Below are 18,490 nucleotides of genomic sequence, written 5' to 3' on the forward strand. Positions count from 1 at the left end.
AGAAGACCTGAGTCTTGTTTGCCTGAGCTCACAATCTGTAAGGTTTTTCACACAAACTTGCCCTACCCAAATGCCCCAGTTTTTCCACCAGCATCAGCACCAGCCTTTCTCTTGTCTGTTTCCCTCCATCCTCCACGATTTGAAGACAGAACTATCTGTTCTTCCTGTAACACACCGTGTTCTCTCATCATCCAACACCTTTCATACCTCTTTATCCTGGCAAAGTCCCACTAAGAACCAGGGGAATGTGTGCCAGTGGGGCTGCTGCCCAGAATGTCAATCCCTAAGTGGCACTAAAGCATGGAAAATCGTAACAATTTGAAAACAAGTAATATACAGCACTTCTTTCAGGAAGATCCTGGCATATCAAATTAAGGAAAATGCAGACAAGTCACTTGTGATAGAAAGGAGACTTGCTCCCACCTCACCACCACCAAGGGGCATTCTTAGATGGACAGTAATTAATTAGAGGACTTATGTTTTACTGAGATGGGTGTGCAAATCTATGACAGAGCTAAATTGCTATGGACAATAGAAGATAAAAAGCTAAGAACTCCTCTATAGTTCTTCTATACAACATCTACCTCTCCTTTTCTTAAATGTTAATAAGCAAATATTTTTTATAATACTAGTTTGAAGAATATAAAATTACTAGCCTGTCCTGAGTACTAGATTCCTTCAAAATCTAGTTCAATGAAGCTTTCTCTTTTGGTGGAGATCCCTGGGAAAAATCTCTTTTATGAGGCATCCATTCTACCCCCACCCATCCTTACTCCCAGCAAGTATTTCTATAACAAGACACTAAGTTAATTAAATTAATTAAAGCCTGGAGGCATTACATATAAAGCTGGCTGATAGAACTTGATACAGTTTGTGTTTCATTATCAACAGTACATTTGAAATGAAGGGTACACCTTTCAGCTAAGAATTATAGAGGGCAGCCTGCCTCTGATCGCCTGGCCAGCACTGACTAGAATCAGTCTCGCTCCCAGCCACCCCCATAAATCAAGAGGTGCAATGGCTTTCTCTCCAGCATGACCTGAGGGGAGTGGATGTGGATTCAGTCTGTTGTTCCACCTGCTGAGATTCACTCACAGAAGAACTGTTTCATTCTTTCCTGGATATGGAAGGATCCAGTTTTGTTGGGGAACTATAGGCTGAGAAGTAACTCCACTATGTCCTCCCTGCTATCCATATGTGCAATATTCAGCACAGAGTGGTGAGAAACTATCACCTTAACAACCCTGTATCCACCACTAGATCACAGGAAAACAGGAGGTGGCATAAAATGCTTGTTTTTATTTTATCATACTTTTTGAGTCTGCCCATGCTTTTTCTATAAGCGCAGTACTCTCTATATGAATAGGGAGAAAAAACGTGCCATAGGTTCAGCCTCTGAAACTAAACGCTAGTCCTTAATCAGACTCATACAACCTCCTAGATTCTGCCTTAAGAGATTTAGCTATTTCTAATGAGTTTCCTGTATTACACTGTAATTATTTTGTTTACATGTCTGCCTCCCTTATTACCCCTTGAGAACAAAGACAATAGTTTATTACTTTTGTAACCCCAAGGTATTCCCTCTATCCACCCTATCTGTACAATTCCCTCTATCCATACAATTTATAGGTATTAGAATATTATAATATTCCAATATTAATATCCACTGAGCTCTCACTATGTGACAGACACTTCTCTAAGTGTTTTACATGCATTAAATTATTTAATACTCATAACAAGCTTAGGAGATTGGTTATATTATCCTTATTTTATAGATGAAGGAATTAGGGCACAGAATGGTTAACTTGGTCATTCATCTACCCATCCATCCTTCCTTCCTTTCATCTATCTATCTAATCCAGAAAGAATTTAATGGCTCCCAGAGTTTATTATGGTAATAAGACATGGTAGTTTCACAAAATTTTTAAAATAAATAACCAATTTTAGACCTTTATTCCCTTAATTATGTAACAGACATATGTGGAGGTTCTATTCAGGGTTTAATTAATTAATTTAAATAACTGAAATACAATGTTCACTATTGTTTTCTAAAGCTGTGAGCAGATAATCATATTTCAGCAACCAAAAATTGTGACGGCTAAGGATAATGAAGAATTTTTTTAGTGACTAGGGAACAGGTCAACCAGACTATCAAGAAGTTCAACTCCTCTAATTCTAACCCAGTTCCCAAATAATAAAACCCTTGGTCCTGGGGAACACTTAAGGCAAAAGTGTGGTTCGAGATGGGTTGGGTTGTCAGGACCAGATGCTAAGAAAACATAGCCTGGGGGAATCAGTCACCTAGAACCTATAGGTTCTAGAGCCAGGACAGCCAAGGAGAGGCTGAACCCAGAGAGTAAACAGTATGGTCACCATATCAGGTTTAATGGACTCTAACAAAAGAAGATTCGGTCAGAAACTCATCTATATCATACGCATTTGTAAAGAAAATGAGTTTCTAAATGAACAAATAAAAATCCTTTCATGCCCACAACAGAAAGAAGTAGACATCCTAATGATATGCACCCAATGGGACTCAATAAATGCTTGTAGATAATGACAGAGAAAAAGGTTTATACCTCTGAAATCTCTCTTCTCAGTTTCTCCACTAGAGTCAACTTTTTTTCCTTCTTCTTCACCCTCTTCTCCTTCCCCTTCTCCAAAAGAGGCCATAAGTAGTACACCAGCTTGGGACAACAAATTCTTCAACTGACTACAGAGTAGATCCAACAAGGATTGAACTACCTTGGGGCTCAGCTTATCAGCATAGGTCCTACATAAAATAACAGGAAGAAAATAAATGGCAATAACACAGAAGGGCAAGTGTTATAATTAAACATACAAAGGAGATTAGGGGAAAAGTGAAGTTACTAAAACATGAAAAGACCAGACCCAACACAGGTCTACCAAGACATCTACAATGCTCACCCTGTAGTGATGGCCAGAATCTGGAGCAATCTTGTACTAGCCACTTTTAAAGCTGTGCTAAGTTGAGAAACACCCGTCTTTGGCAACAACTGCAGGGGCTGTCCTAGCATAGTGTCTGTGCCACATAACTGCGACAATACGTTTAGCAGACCAGTGGAAATTGCCAAAGAAACATCCACTGGTTGATAGTGAACACTTAGAGCAAACACTGTAACCAAAAGGAGACGCTGCTGGGCTTCTAAAAAAAAAGAAAAACAGTTGAGAATCTTCTTTGAAGTAAATAAAGCATTTACTAAAATGAACCATAATCTAAAATATAAATACTAACATGGAATACTACTACATTTTCAAATATTTATTCTTTACCTGTAAGTTGATCTACTAATGTCAAACACAAGGTATAGAACGTTAACTATGTAGCATAACCTCAGGCCAAAATAACTTGAATGTTGTATTTCCAGGGACAGTTACTCACCAATGTGATGCTTGTTTGCTTGCAGGGCTCTCTCTAAGGTAGCAGACAACTGTTGATAAATCTTATGCACAGCCACCTGGATTTCAATCTGTATGTTTCTCTTAGCTGCTCTGATCCCATCCTGAATTACACATAAAGATTTACTTTTTCTATTAGCAACAATAACACCTCCTTCCCAAATAAAAGTAATAATAGCATTTTATCCTAAGTCTACCTATCTGCTAGAGTCCTATGGTGGTTTTTAATTATTTAGTACATTTCAGTGTATAAAAGTTTTAAAATAAATTTATTTTTAAATTGATAGTTCCTGATTCTATACAATCTTTCTCCTTTCCCACAAAGCATATATTCCTATAGAAATATGTAAGACATAAAGACAACACTTAAAAAAAATTTTCCCCAAGCAATCAGAGAATTTAGACAGAATGATTAAGTCTAAAATGTAAATTCTTGAAACCCATCCTCCCAAACGCCCTATCTCAACTTAGATCTATCTCCACCAAATTAGCTAAGGGTTAATAAAACTAAGCCAGCAGAGAATCTAAAAGTACAACAGTACCGTGGCTCACCTAACCCCAACTATAATACTATTACTCAGGAAACTAAACAAACGAGATATCTTTAAGAGTCATGTAAAAGTCTTTATATTTTAAAATTTCAATCTTAAACACCAAAAAATTTAGCATTATAATACTGATTTTGTAAAAAGACAGTTAAAATCTGAATATACTGCAAGGTGTCATCGTCACCTACCTGATAGTGATGCAATCGGCCACTCTCTCCTTTGGCTCCTGCATGTCCAACAGTGCCTAAACCAAAACACCCTGATAGAAACTGCAGCCTCACAGACGTGAGCAGTGTGGGTGACTGGAAGCCTGAGCTCGACCTGCTTCCAGCCAGAGAGATGCTACCTTTTTCCTCCATTCCAGACAACAGAATGAGGATCTGGTGAAGTGCCTCTAAACGAAGCTTGAGAAAAGTAAAATAAACATAGTTTAGAGTTCTTCACTGAACTGAGACACAAGGGAACTTTTATGTCACAGACAATATATATCACAGAAAATTCTGACATTTCTTAGGAATCGATTTTATTAAGATGAACATTTATTATAATTTTTAAAAAATCAAAATATCTCTAGAAACTCTATAAGCATACTATCGTACAAAACAAGCTACACAGTACAATGTGAAAAGTAAATTTGGATGTAGGAGACCTGGTTTCAAGGCTAGACTCTGTCACCTACTGTGTACCCTTAGGAAACACAACTTCCTGAGTCTCCGTTTTCTTCTTATGTAAAATGGGGCTAATAGTACTATATGTAACCTACTCATAAAGCTACCGTGATGCTCATGAGGAGATATATGGGAAGGTTTCAAAACTGTGAGGTGGTATAGTTATTGCTTCCTTTATTTATAATAAAGTTATACAGAATAGATACCCTAGTTCAAGAATTAGAAGTTTTTCTTTTTTATAATTAAATTTATTGGGGTCACATTGGTTAATAAGATAATATAGTTTTCAAGTATGCAATTCTATGGTACATCATCTGTGTATTGCATTGTGTGTCCACCACCTAAAGTCAGATCTTCCATCACCATATATTTGACCCCCATTATCCTTTACTATCCTTCCACTCTCTTCCCTCAGGTAACCACAATACTGTTGTCTGTGTCTATGAGTTTTTGTTTGTTTTTGTTTGTTCATTTGTTGCTTTTAGTTTTATATCCCACATATAAGTGAGAAAAAGTATTTCTGAAAGGTTTCTCTCTGATTCTCTTAAACTTCTGGCTCTATCTTTCCTAGGAGGATAATACCTACCACTGTAGTCAATCAGCCTAACCCCCCTTTTTAAATTTTACATTAAAGAAGAGTTTTAAAGATGGAAGAGAGTTCTTGTATATCTTCCCCTAGCTTCCCCTAATGTTAAGATCTTACATAACTGTGGTACATTTATCAGAACTAAGAAATTAACATTGGTATAACAACACTACTGACTAAACCACAAACTGTATTTGGACCTCACCAATTTTCTCATAATATCCCTTTTCTGTTCCAGGATCTAGTTCAGGAAATCACATTATATTTAGTTGTCATGTCTCCTTAATCTCCTTTAGTCTGTGACAGTTTCTCTCTTTCCTTGTTTTTCATGACCTTGACACTCTGGAAGAGCTGTTCATGTATTTTATAGAACGTCCCTCAATTTGGATTTGCCTGATGTTTTTTCATGATTGAACCAGAGTTATCGATTTAGGGGAAGAATACTTTAAAGTCTTCTCATAACATTATCAGAGTTACATGTTTTCACGATCTTATTACTGGTAATGTTACTTCTGATCACTTGGTTAAGATGATGTCTGCCATGTTTCCGCAACATAATATTACTATTTTTCTCCCTTTTCATACTGTTTGTAAGCCCTGAGTCACTAAGTCCAGCTTACTCTCAAGAGGAGGAAGAGTTAAGTTCCAGCTCCCATAGAGATGAGTATCAAAGAATTTGTGGACATGTTAAAACCACAATAATTAATAAATATTTTGAGGGAGATACGTTGAGGTTATGCAGACATCCTGTGTCTCCTTAAAGTTCTGCTCCCTAATTTAGCATTCACCATTATTACTATGGTGTTCTAATTTAACCCTTTTTAAACGAAGATAAATAGGTAAAAAATGGGAGGCTCTGAGATCTATATGGTCATCAGCCAGTCTCACTCTAGTTTCTAGGAGACAATTAAAGACTTATGATTAGAGTATCTTGTTCTAAGAGATGGCAATTAAAAATGCACTTTTGTTCACTTCAAACAAAATATCATGCTGTTATAGTTAAGATAATGACATCAAAAAGCTCAGGCAGAGCAAAGGGAAGGCAAGGAGTAGAAGAAAAAAAGTTTTCCCTATAACTGCACATTCAGTGGTTCAGTTTAAGTTTCCAAAGTCCTTCACAGGAGTAAATATTAAAGACTTACTTCTGCCCTTAACTGCTGCTGCTCCATTGCAATGATGGAGGCCTGGGGACTTGTAGACATACTTTCCTCTGGCTCTTTAAAACCTGGGGCATTACCCACATCTCCACTCACAAAGCTTACAACATTTTCAATCAAAGTGTGAACTCCTAAAGACTTGGTAAGGTCAAAATCAGACTCAAAGGAGTAAGAGGAGTTGCACAACCAGTCTCTGCTATGTTTCAGGCGAGCCCAAGAGTCGTTCAGGGATTCCAATTGACTGTGCATAGGACCTACATACAAACAGAACAAACATGCATCAATGGCAACAAAGTAGAGCATACAGTCTCAAACTAGATGAGGGTTGAGTGCTGCTACCATACCAACTGGTGAGAAATGGATACTTATGTTTGAATACATGCATGCATTAAGTGAATCTGAGCAAAATGCTTTGGTAAAAAACAACAAACAAACAAAAACTATAGCAATGTAAGAAAATAAAGGGAAAGCCCTGTCTGATGTACCAGTGTCTCTGTAAGCGCTTTAGCAACATGTTGCCACAAGAAAAGGAAAGGCAGAAGCTGCTCTCAAAATGCTTAGCTTAAAATGCTCTGCAGTAGTAAACCAGACCATCATTTATGAACAAAAAGGAACTAGGCACTCAGGACACTGCTGGTAAGACGTACTAGTAATAGGACTTCATCTGATTTAACATGTCATTGCAAAAAGTAAGTTAAGAATGTGGAAAGTGTCTACATATCTGCAATAAAACGCTTCCAAAAAATGAATATAGAAGGGCAAGTAAACTTACACAAAAAGGAGACACAAACATCACCCTTTGAGTTTCATTAATATAAGGAACACTTTCACTGTGTCATATGTATACTTATGCATGTTGTGAAACTCCTATATAGAAGAAGCAAAGTTTCACAGACAAGAATAAGTAAGTTTATCATAAAATGATAGCTATATAAAATTATCAAGTGGTTCATAATTGTCACAAAATATAATACCATTAGTTTTGCCAGACAGCAAAAATGTTAATATGTTTGAATACAACTGTCCAAGTCATATGGCAATATTAGCTTTAAATAAATATATAAATGTCCAATTCTTACAAGCTTTGTCTTTTTTAATTTAACTGATCTCAGGTACATAATCCTTGGCTCATGATATACTCTCTTCATTGATTGATTCGCGGCCTGCTTTTGTATTTATATTTATTTATAATAAATGTGAACACAAGAACTAGAAAACTAACAGTAACTTGTATCTATCTGTTCCTCTTTCAATCTATCTCTCCCTATCTCCTCCTAAGGTTTTTACTATCCCTAAGCCTGGGTTTATCATTCCTTTGGTTTTATTGTTATCAAATATTGTTTTATCTTATGTATATCCCAAAACAAATAAAGTTTAGTTTTACTTGTTTTAAATACTTTATTAAAAAATATCATTTTATATATATAGGACATACTCTTTCCATTCAATATTATATTGCATGGAGCCATCGTTCATTTGTTTGCGTGCTGTATAATATCCTATCATGCGAATATACCAAATTGCTCTACTAGAAATGTATCTTAAAGTATCCAATAAATTATGCATTACAAAAATTTTGTTACATAACTAGATGGAAAAGATTTGGGAAGAAAACTACTTAAGCACTAATGCCCACAGAGAAAACAAACTAACACAATATTAATTGCATAACTTATTTTTGAACTATTAAAAATAGTTCAGTAAAACCCCAGGACTGCAAAATCAAACACAGAAATTCGTAACAAGCAGTTAATAATATAAAGTAACTATAAAATAATTATATGCATTCTATTAAATAATTTAGAATGGCAAAGAATAATGGTTTATATGCCTTCCATGTTTTAGCAAGAATTCTTCAAATTAAAAAATGCTGAATATTCAGTTTTACTGAACATGAAAAATAACCAATCTGAAAATTTCCCCAAATTACACAGCTAAATATTTTTTCATGTAAAATAGAAAAGAGTAAAACTCCAAAGAATAATATCACAGATGTATAATGTATTAAATTAAAAATATTTAAAGAATAAAGCCGGGGTTAATGTAAAAAAAAAAATCATCTTCCATTTTCTTAAGCACCCCGTATTCAGGATCTAGATGTATCCTTAACTTATGACAGTTGTTGGCTCTCTGCATTGAGCTTGTTTGTTCACTAATAGAATTTCAGAATAAAAAGTTCTGTTTTCTATCATTTACAAATTATTTTTCAAAATGAAAAAAATATGCAATGAGTTAGTGTTAGAATCAAAGTAAAAGAGATCTTAAAGATTATCTTGTCCAATTTCCTTGAAATTGAGGAAAGAGATATTCAAAGAAACTGATCTGCTAAATTATTAATACGAATTCCTTAATTTTATGGGAGGTTGTCTTACATATTCCTATTACCAATCAACTCACAAATCACTAATCCATGGAAATTTCAATTGCCTGCCTACACTAAAGTTTGATTGTAAAGAATCTACAAATAGTGAATTGCCTTAATGTACTCCAAAATATTCTATGAAGTGGGTGGCCAATATCCAAATTAAATCCTCTTCTACAATTTAAAGCAGAGGTCAGCAAACTTTTTCTGTAAAGAGCCAGGCAGTAAATATTTTAGGTTTTGTGGGTCATGAAAGTCTCTGTTGCAGGACTTATCTCTGCTGTTGTAGTATGGAAACAGCCACAAACAAATGAGTGTAGCTGTGTTCCAACAAAATGTTATTTACACAGACACAAAAAAAAGGGGGGGGGCACGCAGGCCAGATTTGGCCCACTAGCCATAGTTTGCTGACCCCTAATTTACAGTATACAACTTATTAGGTATATGACCCAAACAAAACTGCATAAATAAAATATAAGAAAGAATAGAAAAGACACATCCGAAAGCATTAGGATAAAACATTAGGCTGACGTCAAAGATACTTAGAAACACAAAAACTTAACATTATGAAAATGAGAGATGAAAGAACTCTAAATTCTTAAAAAAATTATAACAACCTGGTAACTTTGGTTTATTCTATATATTTTTTTATTTGAATATAGGAAATACTATATCTGAAGAGCATATCAAAAGCTTCTATAGAGTAATTGTGACTAAGCCCAATTCTTAATATTAATTCAGAGTCACCTACTATGAAAAGAAAATATAAAAGTCCAACAAGAAATTTTTGAGATTGTTTACTTGTCCTTACAACTTTGGTTCTTAAATGGAATTTTCAAAATGAACATGGCAGAGCTGCAATACATACTTTATAAACCATAAAATATGTAGGCAAGCTAAAAGGGGAAAAAAAATTAAACATGCCATCATGTACTTGCTTGAAGCTCTTCTTTTTTCTGGGGCTCAACTGGCCAAAAAGGAGTAAATACACTACCACACAAGAATCAGAAGACAAAAGGAGAAATTTGATACAGATGACAACATTTACATTTACTCCTCTTTATATAATCTAATTTGAAATGCAGAGATAAAACAGCATTTCACACATAGATGTAACACCACAAAACACACATGTTGATAAATGTTTCCAGTATTATTTTAGTGATAAAACCCTAACCCTATATTTAAAGAACCACGGTGGGGGGGAAAATCAAACCATGTTGTATTAATCTAATGCTATATGTTGCTTCTTAAATTGTTGATTTGGCATTCCCACCATTTTTATTGTATTAGCTTCAGCTTAAATATGAAAACTAAAGTTAAGTATCTGCAAAGTGGTATTGTCTTTCAGTAAAGGAGGAGCCCAGTTCTGCACAACCATAGCGTATCTTTTAAGTATTTATTAAAGTACCAAAACATATTTAACAAGTTTTGTCAAGAATTTTGACAGGTTGTTATGAGAATTAAATAAGTTAATATGTTTGAAGTGATGAGAACAATGCCTGGCATATAGTAAGTAGTTTTTAAGTGTTTAATGAGTACAAATTTCTTATTGTCTCTGAGGTGCTAAGCAGAAATATGTTTCACCTGTCTCTCTTTAAAGTAATTTATAACACTTTTGGTTTTAGAATTTAGCTTTGATGCTTCTAAAGAGCTCACTTTACTCTACCCCTTTCTACCATATTTGCTTCCTTGGACCAAAAGCTTGGACCAACTGTGAAATATTAACTGGAGTGAGGAGAGAAGCAGCAATTTCATTTCAAATTCAAAATACATTTTCACTGTTTAATCCACAAGTTTTAGGATTCATGGGATCCTAGGATTCATGAGATTAAAAAATATTTTTGCTGCCCTTTCTGAAATAGAATCCTATTTTCTAGTCATCTATCCCTAGGAACAAAACCATCAGCAAAATTTTCCCCTGAGAATATTAAAAACGCAATAATTACTAGAATAAATTGGTATCACATTAAGTGATATCATGAAAAGTTACATAACTAGTTTGCCTCCCTATTATAACTTCCTTAATGGATAATTAAAACACAAAAAAACTTTTTCCATGAGGTCCTGTATTTGCTTTTCTGTTTTCAAGAAAATAAAATTCCAAAAAGTTAATAGGTTTTGGTACTACCTTGAGCTTTTTGGAGAAGGTGGTTTATCTATAGACAAAATTTGAATTAATGGCTTAATTAATTTGTATCTACTTAAATCTAAAACTACAGGAAATCCACATCTACTTATAGGATAACTGTTAAAAATTTTTGAACAGGTAGCAACTCAAAGATAGTAATTTTAAATAGGTTTTTATTAATATGAGGATAGTAATTTTAAAATGTTATCTTAATTTTCTTAAGTAATTTATACTCAAATTCTAGGTTATTCTTAATAATGCTAGGTTAACAACACTGGGTTAATAATTCTAGGTTATTCTTTTTTTCCTGATTTCAAGACAAGATTTATTGCTTTACACACACGAACATGATACTTGTTCTTAATAGAAAAATGACATCAGATACACCCAGAATATGTTTAGCATTGGGATAGCTGCCAGGTCACACAAAACATATGTTCTTAGGAGCAGGGAGGTATGAAAATAAACTATCTTGCATTTGGTACATCAGAAACACTTGTCTGAATAATATTTTGCTTGAATTAAGTTCTTTAGTAATTTTTAAGTGTAAAACTTTATAACTTGTCTTGGCTCTAGGTTATTTTTAACACTTTCTATTTCATTCCAAGAGATGACTTTGCCAAATGCTGACGTGGTTAACACAGACTAAATCTCAAATTTATATTTTATAAGCATGATAAAGATTTGAGACAAAAGAATAATTTTAGTCAATGGACTATCAGCTATAAATATAGTAGGAAGCTCTTAAACTATAATAAGTTGGATCCCTTATGCTACTCAGTAAGTTTGGAGCCATCTTCTCTCTAGCACCAAATGGTATGCATTCATTAACATAACTTAGAGATTTTAGCAACAATATTCAAAGTTAATCAAAATCAGGAAGGTAAATCTATTCCAAAAATTTAATTCCTAAGCCAGTGGTTAAGGAAAAAGATATTTTGGCTAATTATGGCACATGAAATGCCAATTTTCAAAGAATTAGAAAATAAAATATATATTACACATTAAAAAGCCATTTAGTTATCCTTGTCATTTAATTTCTTTATCACAAATACCTTATAATTTTTCTAGAAACCCAACAGCATTGATATGTTATAATCTCAAAAGACTTTTCAATACAGAAAGCACCAGCTCCAGTCCTTATTCCTAATATTTCAGAAAAATCATTCATGTATTCTAATTACAATTCAAGGACAAAATACTGCCATATTTTATTCTGTATCCCAACATTTCTTCTTCAAGTTATAAACACAAAAACGAAAAACTATGTGTATTTCTTCCCCTCATTCCGTTTTTTCCTATGAAGAGTGCCTAATATCCTGCCAAGGAAGCTATCAAGAAATAGGTATCACTTTTAAATATAAAAGACTTAATACCATGAAAAAAAATGTTTTTCCCCACAAGCTTTTAGAATACTACCACTAGTGACAATTTTTAACATTTCATGTTTTCAAAACCACAATACAAATGGTTTTAATGAAAGTGCTAGTAAATAGCGAGTAATACTTAGAGAATTTTTAGTTATCCTTGGCTTTTTATTATTTAAAACTGCTGTACCTTCTATCCCTTTGCACATATAACCAAGAATTAACTGCATTATTCACTTAGAGCTTCTAACAAATGAGGCTAACTCCTGATGATGCTCTAAAACTATTCCTCATGGGAAACTCTTTTTTAGAAACCATCAGTTCATCTCTTACATGCTTTATCTTATGAAGCAAAGAGGAAAACTAGAAACTTTCCATTTGAAAGTGTATATATGTATATACAAGGCAAATGGGGTAGACAGTTCTCCCTGTAAAACCATTTAAACTATAGCAACTATATCAGTGAGCTAAAACATGGCAAATTACGAATTATTAAAATTCCATAGGCATTTTAATAAGTCAAAACACATGACAAATGAGAAACAAGCTGATCATTAACTCCTAGGTATTCACAGATTTCAAAAGGGTATATATTTTAAAGAAAATGATCTTCCATTTAACTCTTCTGATAAAATGTTTCTAAATTTTTTTGCAATTACTTTTCAATGACAATCAAATCTAAATACATCAGATATAAAAACATCCACTTAATTTAACCAGATATTTAATATTTCTTAATACTCACCTCTCTTTCTATGAGATGATGCCAAATCCAAATCAACATTTCGTCTTCCACTCTATTAACATTAAAGATAAATAAATAACAAAATTTAGTTGTGAAAAGTATTTTAAGATTAAGATTTAATAGAGTATTAATTTTAAAAATCTATATAATTATAACAATGTGCTAGTTATTCACCAGTCAAGTCAGACCAACAACAAAGTCTCTAAAAACCACTGAAAAGAGCTATAAGAAAGCACAGGCACATAATTCTCAGATACTAAAACACAAAGTCAAGGTACACATTAACACTGTAAAGTAGCAAGTTTTGTTGTTGTCACCTTTTCTTCTTTGGAATCTTTCATCTTCCAAACACATCTTATTAATACCTTCTTGATGCCTAAAGCCCCTGTAGCAAAGTCCCATTTTCCAAAATTCCTACTTGTTCTATCATTTCTTTCCATTCTTTTCAAAACTCCCACTAGCCGTGGCTAGGTGTTTAGAGGAAAAGAATCTGATGAATTCACATTAACAGAAAAATAACATAGTCCTAAGCCTTGTGGTAGTATTTTAAAAGTTTTTAAAGAACCTATTAAATAAAGAAATCTCAAACTGTCACAATGGTAGACAGCTGAAGGCTTTCAGAAAGAACAAAAGTGTATTTCGGGGTGGGGCAGTGTAAACAACTGTCCACTCATATGTACAACCAACCACATACACACTATGCATGACTTAAACTTATGCACACACTTGACATTATGGTCGCAATAATTTCAACTATACTCTATGAACAATAAAAAAAACTGGTGGCAAAGAAGAAAGGTTGCAGAAGTGACAAAATAGATCCACTTAGGAGATGTCACTGTAGAATATCTTTACCTGGTCACATATATAGACACATATACGTACACTATAGATAAATACATTTTGTCACACAAGCCCCCCCCGAAATAATATATTCTCAGGCCATTTGGTGCTGGACAAAACACAAAAGGTTATCACAACAGCTCCTAAAGATATCACTGTGTCATGCAATAAAACATTTTTAATCACATTGTACCTTTGCCATGAGAGCGCATGAAAGAAATTTATCTCAGACCTTGAAACCAAAAATATCTGTGTTTCCCTTAAAAAACTGGTTTTTATCTTTTAGATACTGTGAATCATGTAACTCATTATGCTTCTCCTGTTTGGTAGCCCATCTCTAGCAGAACATCACAGCGTACGTCCTGAAATGTGCAAATGTTACCTAGGGATCTATTTTCCTCTTCAGCTTCTTCCAGCTCTAATTTATCCTTTTATAAAGTATTTATTTTTGTATACCACATCAAATACTTTGTGAAATGAGGAGGATAGGAGTTAAAGTTAGATTTAACTGCTTACTTAGGTTTCTTTTCTGTTTACTAAGAGAAGTAGATAATGTGCCACATAATACCCTTTATGAAAGAAGTTTAAAACAAAGATTTTGAATTAAACTGGTTAACTTCAGTTGTTTTTTAAAAACCATTTCATTCACTAACAATTCAGGATAAATGAAGTGCTGCTAGATGTTGAGGGTAGTAACAGTAGTAAACAACCTCAGACAGAAGGGTAACATATTTCAGCTGAACAACCCCAAACGCCCCTACTTCTTGCTCCTCTTCATCTGTACCAGGCAGGCTCTCTGAAGCTGAGCCCAGGTCACCCTTCAACTGCAGTACAATCTGCTCTCCCTAGTTCTTGACTTTTCTACCTTTTATGACACTATCTTTCTATACATTCTATAAGAAAAGATAACAAAGAGTCAGTATGTTTTTTTTAAATGTGTTTATTAATCTTTTAAAAATTCTGTAGAAACTAAATGAGCAATCTTGGCAATTAAATCTAGACTCAACTCACCTCTATTGATCTATCTTCCCATTCTGTTTTGAAAACATAATTTTCAAAATTTTTTTTTAATCCTCACCCGAGGTTTTGTTTTTATTGATTTTAGAGAGGGAAGGAGAAAGAGAGAGAAAAACATCGAACAGCTGCCTCCCATATGCACCCTGACTGGGGATCGAACCCACAACCTAGGTGCCCTGACCAGGAATTGAAACCGCAACCTTTTGGTGTAGAGGACGACACTCCAACCAATTGAGCCACTGGTCAGGGCAGTTCTCAAAATGTTTTAAACTGTATTACCAAACTTGTTTTTCACAGCTCAGGTGAGGAAAGTATAACAGGTAGTATTATTCCCCACTTCAAAAATAAAGAAGCTGGGGCCCCAGCCAGGTAGCTCAGTTAGATAGAGCGCAGTCCTGGTACACCAAGGTTCCAGGTTCGATCCCTGGTCAGAGTGCATACAAGAATCAGCCAATAAATGCATAAATAAGTGGAACAACAAATCAATGTGTCTCCCTCTAACTTTAAAAAAATACTAATAATAAATAAGTCTAACATAAAACACTAGTGGCTAACAACCTGCTACGGAAATAACAATGAAAATCAATGTGAGTCTAGGGAACGCTTTCTGGAATAGTGGAACATTTTAGCCAGTCCTTAAAAAAGAGATAGGGCTTGATCAACAAAACCCAGGAGAAAGACATTTAAAGCAAACAATGCTTGAGCAGAGGCTCAAGAGGTATGTTTAGGGTCTGGCAGATGAACTACTATGGCAAAAACACAGATTACTGCAGGAGAAAACTAGCTTCAAATGCAGGCAGGCAACATGTTCCAGGATCTTTGATTTCTAGGTAGGCAATGCAGTCACTGAAGTTTTGAATAGGAAGGTAGCATGATAAGCAGGTGTTTTTGTTCTTGTTGTCATCTGTGTCTTCAAGAGCTCTAACTTTGGGAGCAATGTCTAAGGAGGAGGACTGGGAAAAGCAGGGAGATCAGTTTGAAAACTACCAGTTCAGGTAAAGGTAACAAGGGCCTGAATTAAAAAGTAAAAAAGAAGGAATGGGCACAGAAATTTTACCAAAATAGATTAAACAGTTATTCATTTATTAAAAAACATTGACTGTCTAGTGTGTGCCAGGCACTGTAGATGCTTGGGCTACAGCAGTGAATAAAACAGCAAAAATTCCTGTTCTCAACTGCAGGCTAACAGAAACTGATATAAATATTATAAATTATGTTAGGTGCTGGGGGTTGTGAGGGGAACAGAGCAAAGCAAGGCACACAAGGAGTGAATGAGTATGTAGAAGGGAGGGCAAAATGCAATTTAAATAGAGTGGCTAGGCCTGGACAGTCAGGCCAGGCCTCGCTCAGTTGGTTGGAGCATCATCCCGTAGGTGGCAGGTTCAACTCCCAGTCAGGGCACATACTCAGGATGCAGGTTCAATCCCCAGTCTGGGCGCATATAGGAGGTAATCAATCAATGTTTCTCTCTCACATCGATGTTTCTCTTCACTCACTCTCTCCCACTTCCTTTCTGGAATCATTTTTTTTTTTTTAAAAGAGTAAATAGAGTGGTCAGGGTAGGCCTCACTGAAAAAGTAACATCAGAATGAATATTTGAAGTAAGGGAATTAGTCATGTGGACAACAGTATTCCAGTCAGAAGAAACAGCCAAGTAAAGGCGCTAAGGGGAGGTTGTGCGGTATGTTTATGGAAAAGGAAAGAAGCTACTGTGGCAGGAGAGTCACCAATGAGAGTAGAAGAGGAGATGGGAGAGACAGTGTGGTCAGAATATGTAGAGTCTTGTAGGCTTCTACTTGCAGAAAAAGTGAAGTCACTGGAGGTTTTGAGTAAAGAAGGGCATGATCTATGTTATCAAATTATACGGTTGGGAGACTAGATAATGAGACTCATCAGACTGGGGGAAAAAATGGACAGAGAGGAATCTCATTAGACAGCAAAACTAGGAACATGAACTGAGAGCACAAAGAAACTAATGGGAATAGGAATAAAAGGAGGAAGAACAAGCAAAAACATCATGAGACAATGAAACCTGCTTGAAGACACTGTTTGACTTCTTAGATGAGGAAACTTTCATGCTTAGAAGTTTCCTTTAAACATATTTTGTTTATGTAGCACTTGTATAAACCCAGGTTTCCAGCCTGGGTAGTTAACAGTACTGCCTACAAAGATAGGCCATATGAGAGGAGGAGGTTTGGGAGAAAGATGAGTTTATTTCTGGACAGGTTAAGACGGGGGTAACCTGACATGTTCAGGTGGAATATCCATCAAGGAGTCAGATATAGGAATCTGAAGTTTAGGAAGAAGTCAGAGCTAAAGACAGAAATCTGAGAGTCATTAATAGGTAAGTGGAAAATATCTATGCAATACACTTATCTCATTTCTCTTAAAAGTTCTTTTAAAAAAGTTTTTTATATGTCTAAAACAAATGTATATTACTTACACTAATTAAAGCCTTACATATCTATACCTTGAAAACAAAAATCTTTCTTTACCAAATCTAGGTATACCTACCAGTGCGTAACCCTCTTCATCTGACTCAGGCTGAGACAAATCAGACTCACTCCTCGATTTGATCAGTCTGTAATTTGGGCTTGCGTGGACTAGCCGGCTCTCTGCAGTAAGACTTTCACTCCTGTCTCACACGCACAAAGAAAAGTTTTTCGATTTCGGACTGTTAGTGAACATAAAATTTAATGGAACTAGCAGCATAGAGATAATACACACAGAATGAGGAGTAATTATGCATCGATGGGAAATTCCGATTCTTGTCTAAGCACAAAGCCCTTCTGAATTACATGAAAATAATTTGCATGCCACTAAATTACAGAGACATGCAAGAACTTCGTGTTTCTCAACTACTGTTGTTTATATGTATGAATACTGTGTCTTCTCGTTTAATCAGAAACTTATATTCCAGGCTGAAGCAGTGTTACTCTTTACATTACTTTTGATTCATCCTAGTCAATTTGCGTTTCATCCTCCACATCTGTGTCAATTTCAGAATACTCTAACTTTGAGAATAAACCATTTCAATGCATAAAGTAACAAAGGGAGGGGAGTAATGTTTTAAGTTTCTAGTCAGTCCCACCTGGTCATAAGTCCACCCCCTTCAGAGGCACTTGTTGAAGGTTGCTGCAACTGTCCTTCTTCCCTCCGCTTCTGAAGCTCATCAATCACAGGACTTACTCCTAATATTAAGAGGGCACACCGATGGATCACGGAGTTGCAGGCAGCAGTGTACACATCCTGACCCTCGGGAAGGTCTGTGCTGACCCTTCGCTCTTGCTGAGACTGAGGAGGTGGATCATCAGATCGAGCCCCAGACCCTGCCCCACTGTTCATTCTATCTCGATCTCGGCTACGAGCTACTTCACGGGCTGAGAGGAAACACTGAAAGATTTCTGTAACATGCAACACAAAAACAAGGTCTTAACACATGGGGAGAGAAGAGCAAAGAAAATAACAATAAAAATAGTCAAAATATTTGGACCAAAAACTTACTGAAAGAGGGCAAAATTATTTTTTTAGACATTAAATGCAGCATAGTAACTAAGCTAAAATTACATCAAAAATACACATAAAATATTAAACGTTTTATGAAAATTACAATAGGAAATACTCATGCCTTTATAGAATTTAGACT

The 18,490-nt window shown here is 35.1% G+C and overlaps 1 protein-coding gene across 1 annotated transcript in view; it reads right to left on the bottom strand.

The window, feature by feature from the left end:
• Positions 1–18,490, bottom strand: part of HERC1 (HECT and RLD domain containing E3 ubiquitin protein ligase family member 1) — a 166,598-nt gene that overhangs the window by 68,834 nt on the left and 79,274 nt on the right. Inside the window, exons 23-30 of the mRNA XM_081157121.1 lie at positions 17,936–18,248; positions 17,359–17,479; positions 12,985–13,036; positions 6,365–6,633; positions 4,157–4,372; positions 3,404–3,524; positions 2,929–3,166; positions 2,580–2,773 (exon numbers count right to left, since the gene is read on the bottom strand). Coding sequence (XP_081013247.1) covers positions 2,580–2,773; positions 2,929–3,166; positions 3,404–3,524; positions 4,157–4,372; positions 6,365–6,633; positions 12,985–13,036; positions 17,359–17,479; positions 17,936–18,248 — 1,524 coding nt within the window. The remainder of the gene's footprint in view (positions 1–2,579; positions 2,774–2,928; positions 3,167–3,403; positions 3,525–4,156; positions 4,373–6,364; positions 6,634–12,984; positions 13,037–17,358; positions 17,480–17,935; positions 18,249–18,490) is intronic.

Source organism: Miniopterus schreibersii (genome assembly GCF_964146895.1).
Source record: "Miniopterus schreibersii genome assembly, chromosome: 1".
Lineage (NCBI taxonomy): Eukaryota > Metazoa > Chordata > Mammalia > Chiroptera > Miniopteridae > Miniopterus > Miniopterus schreibersii.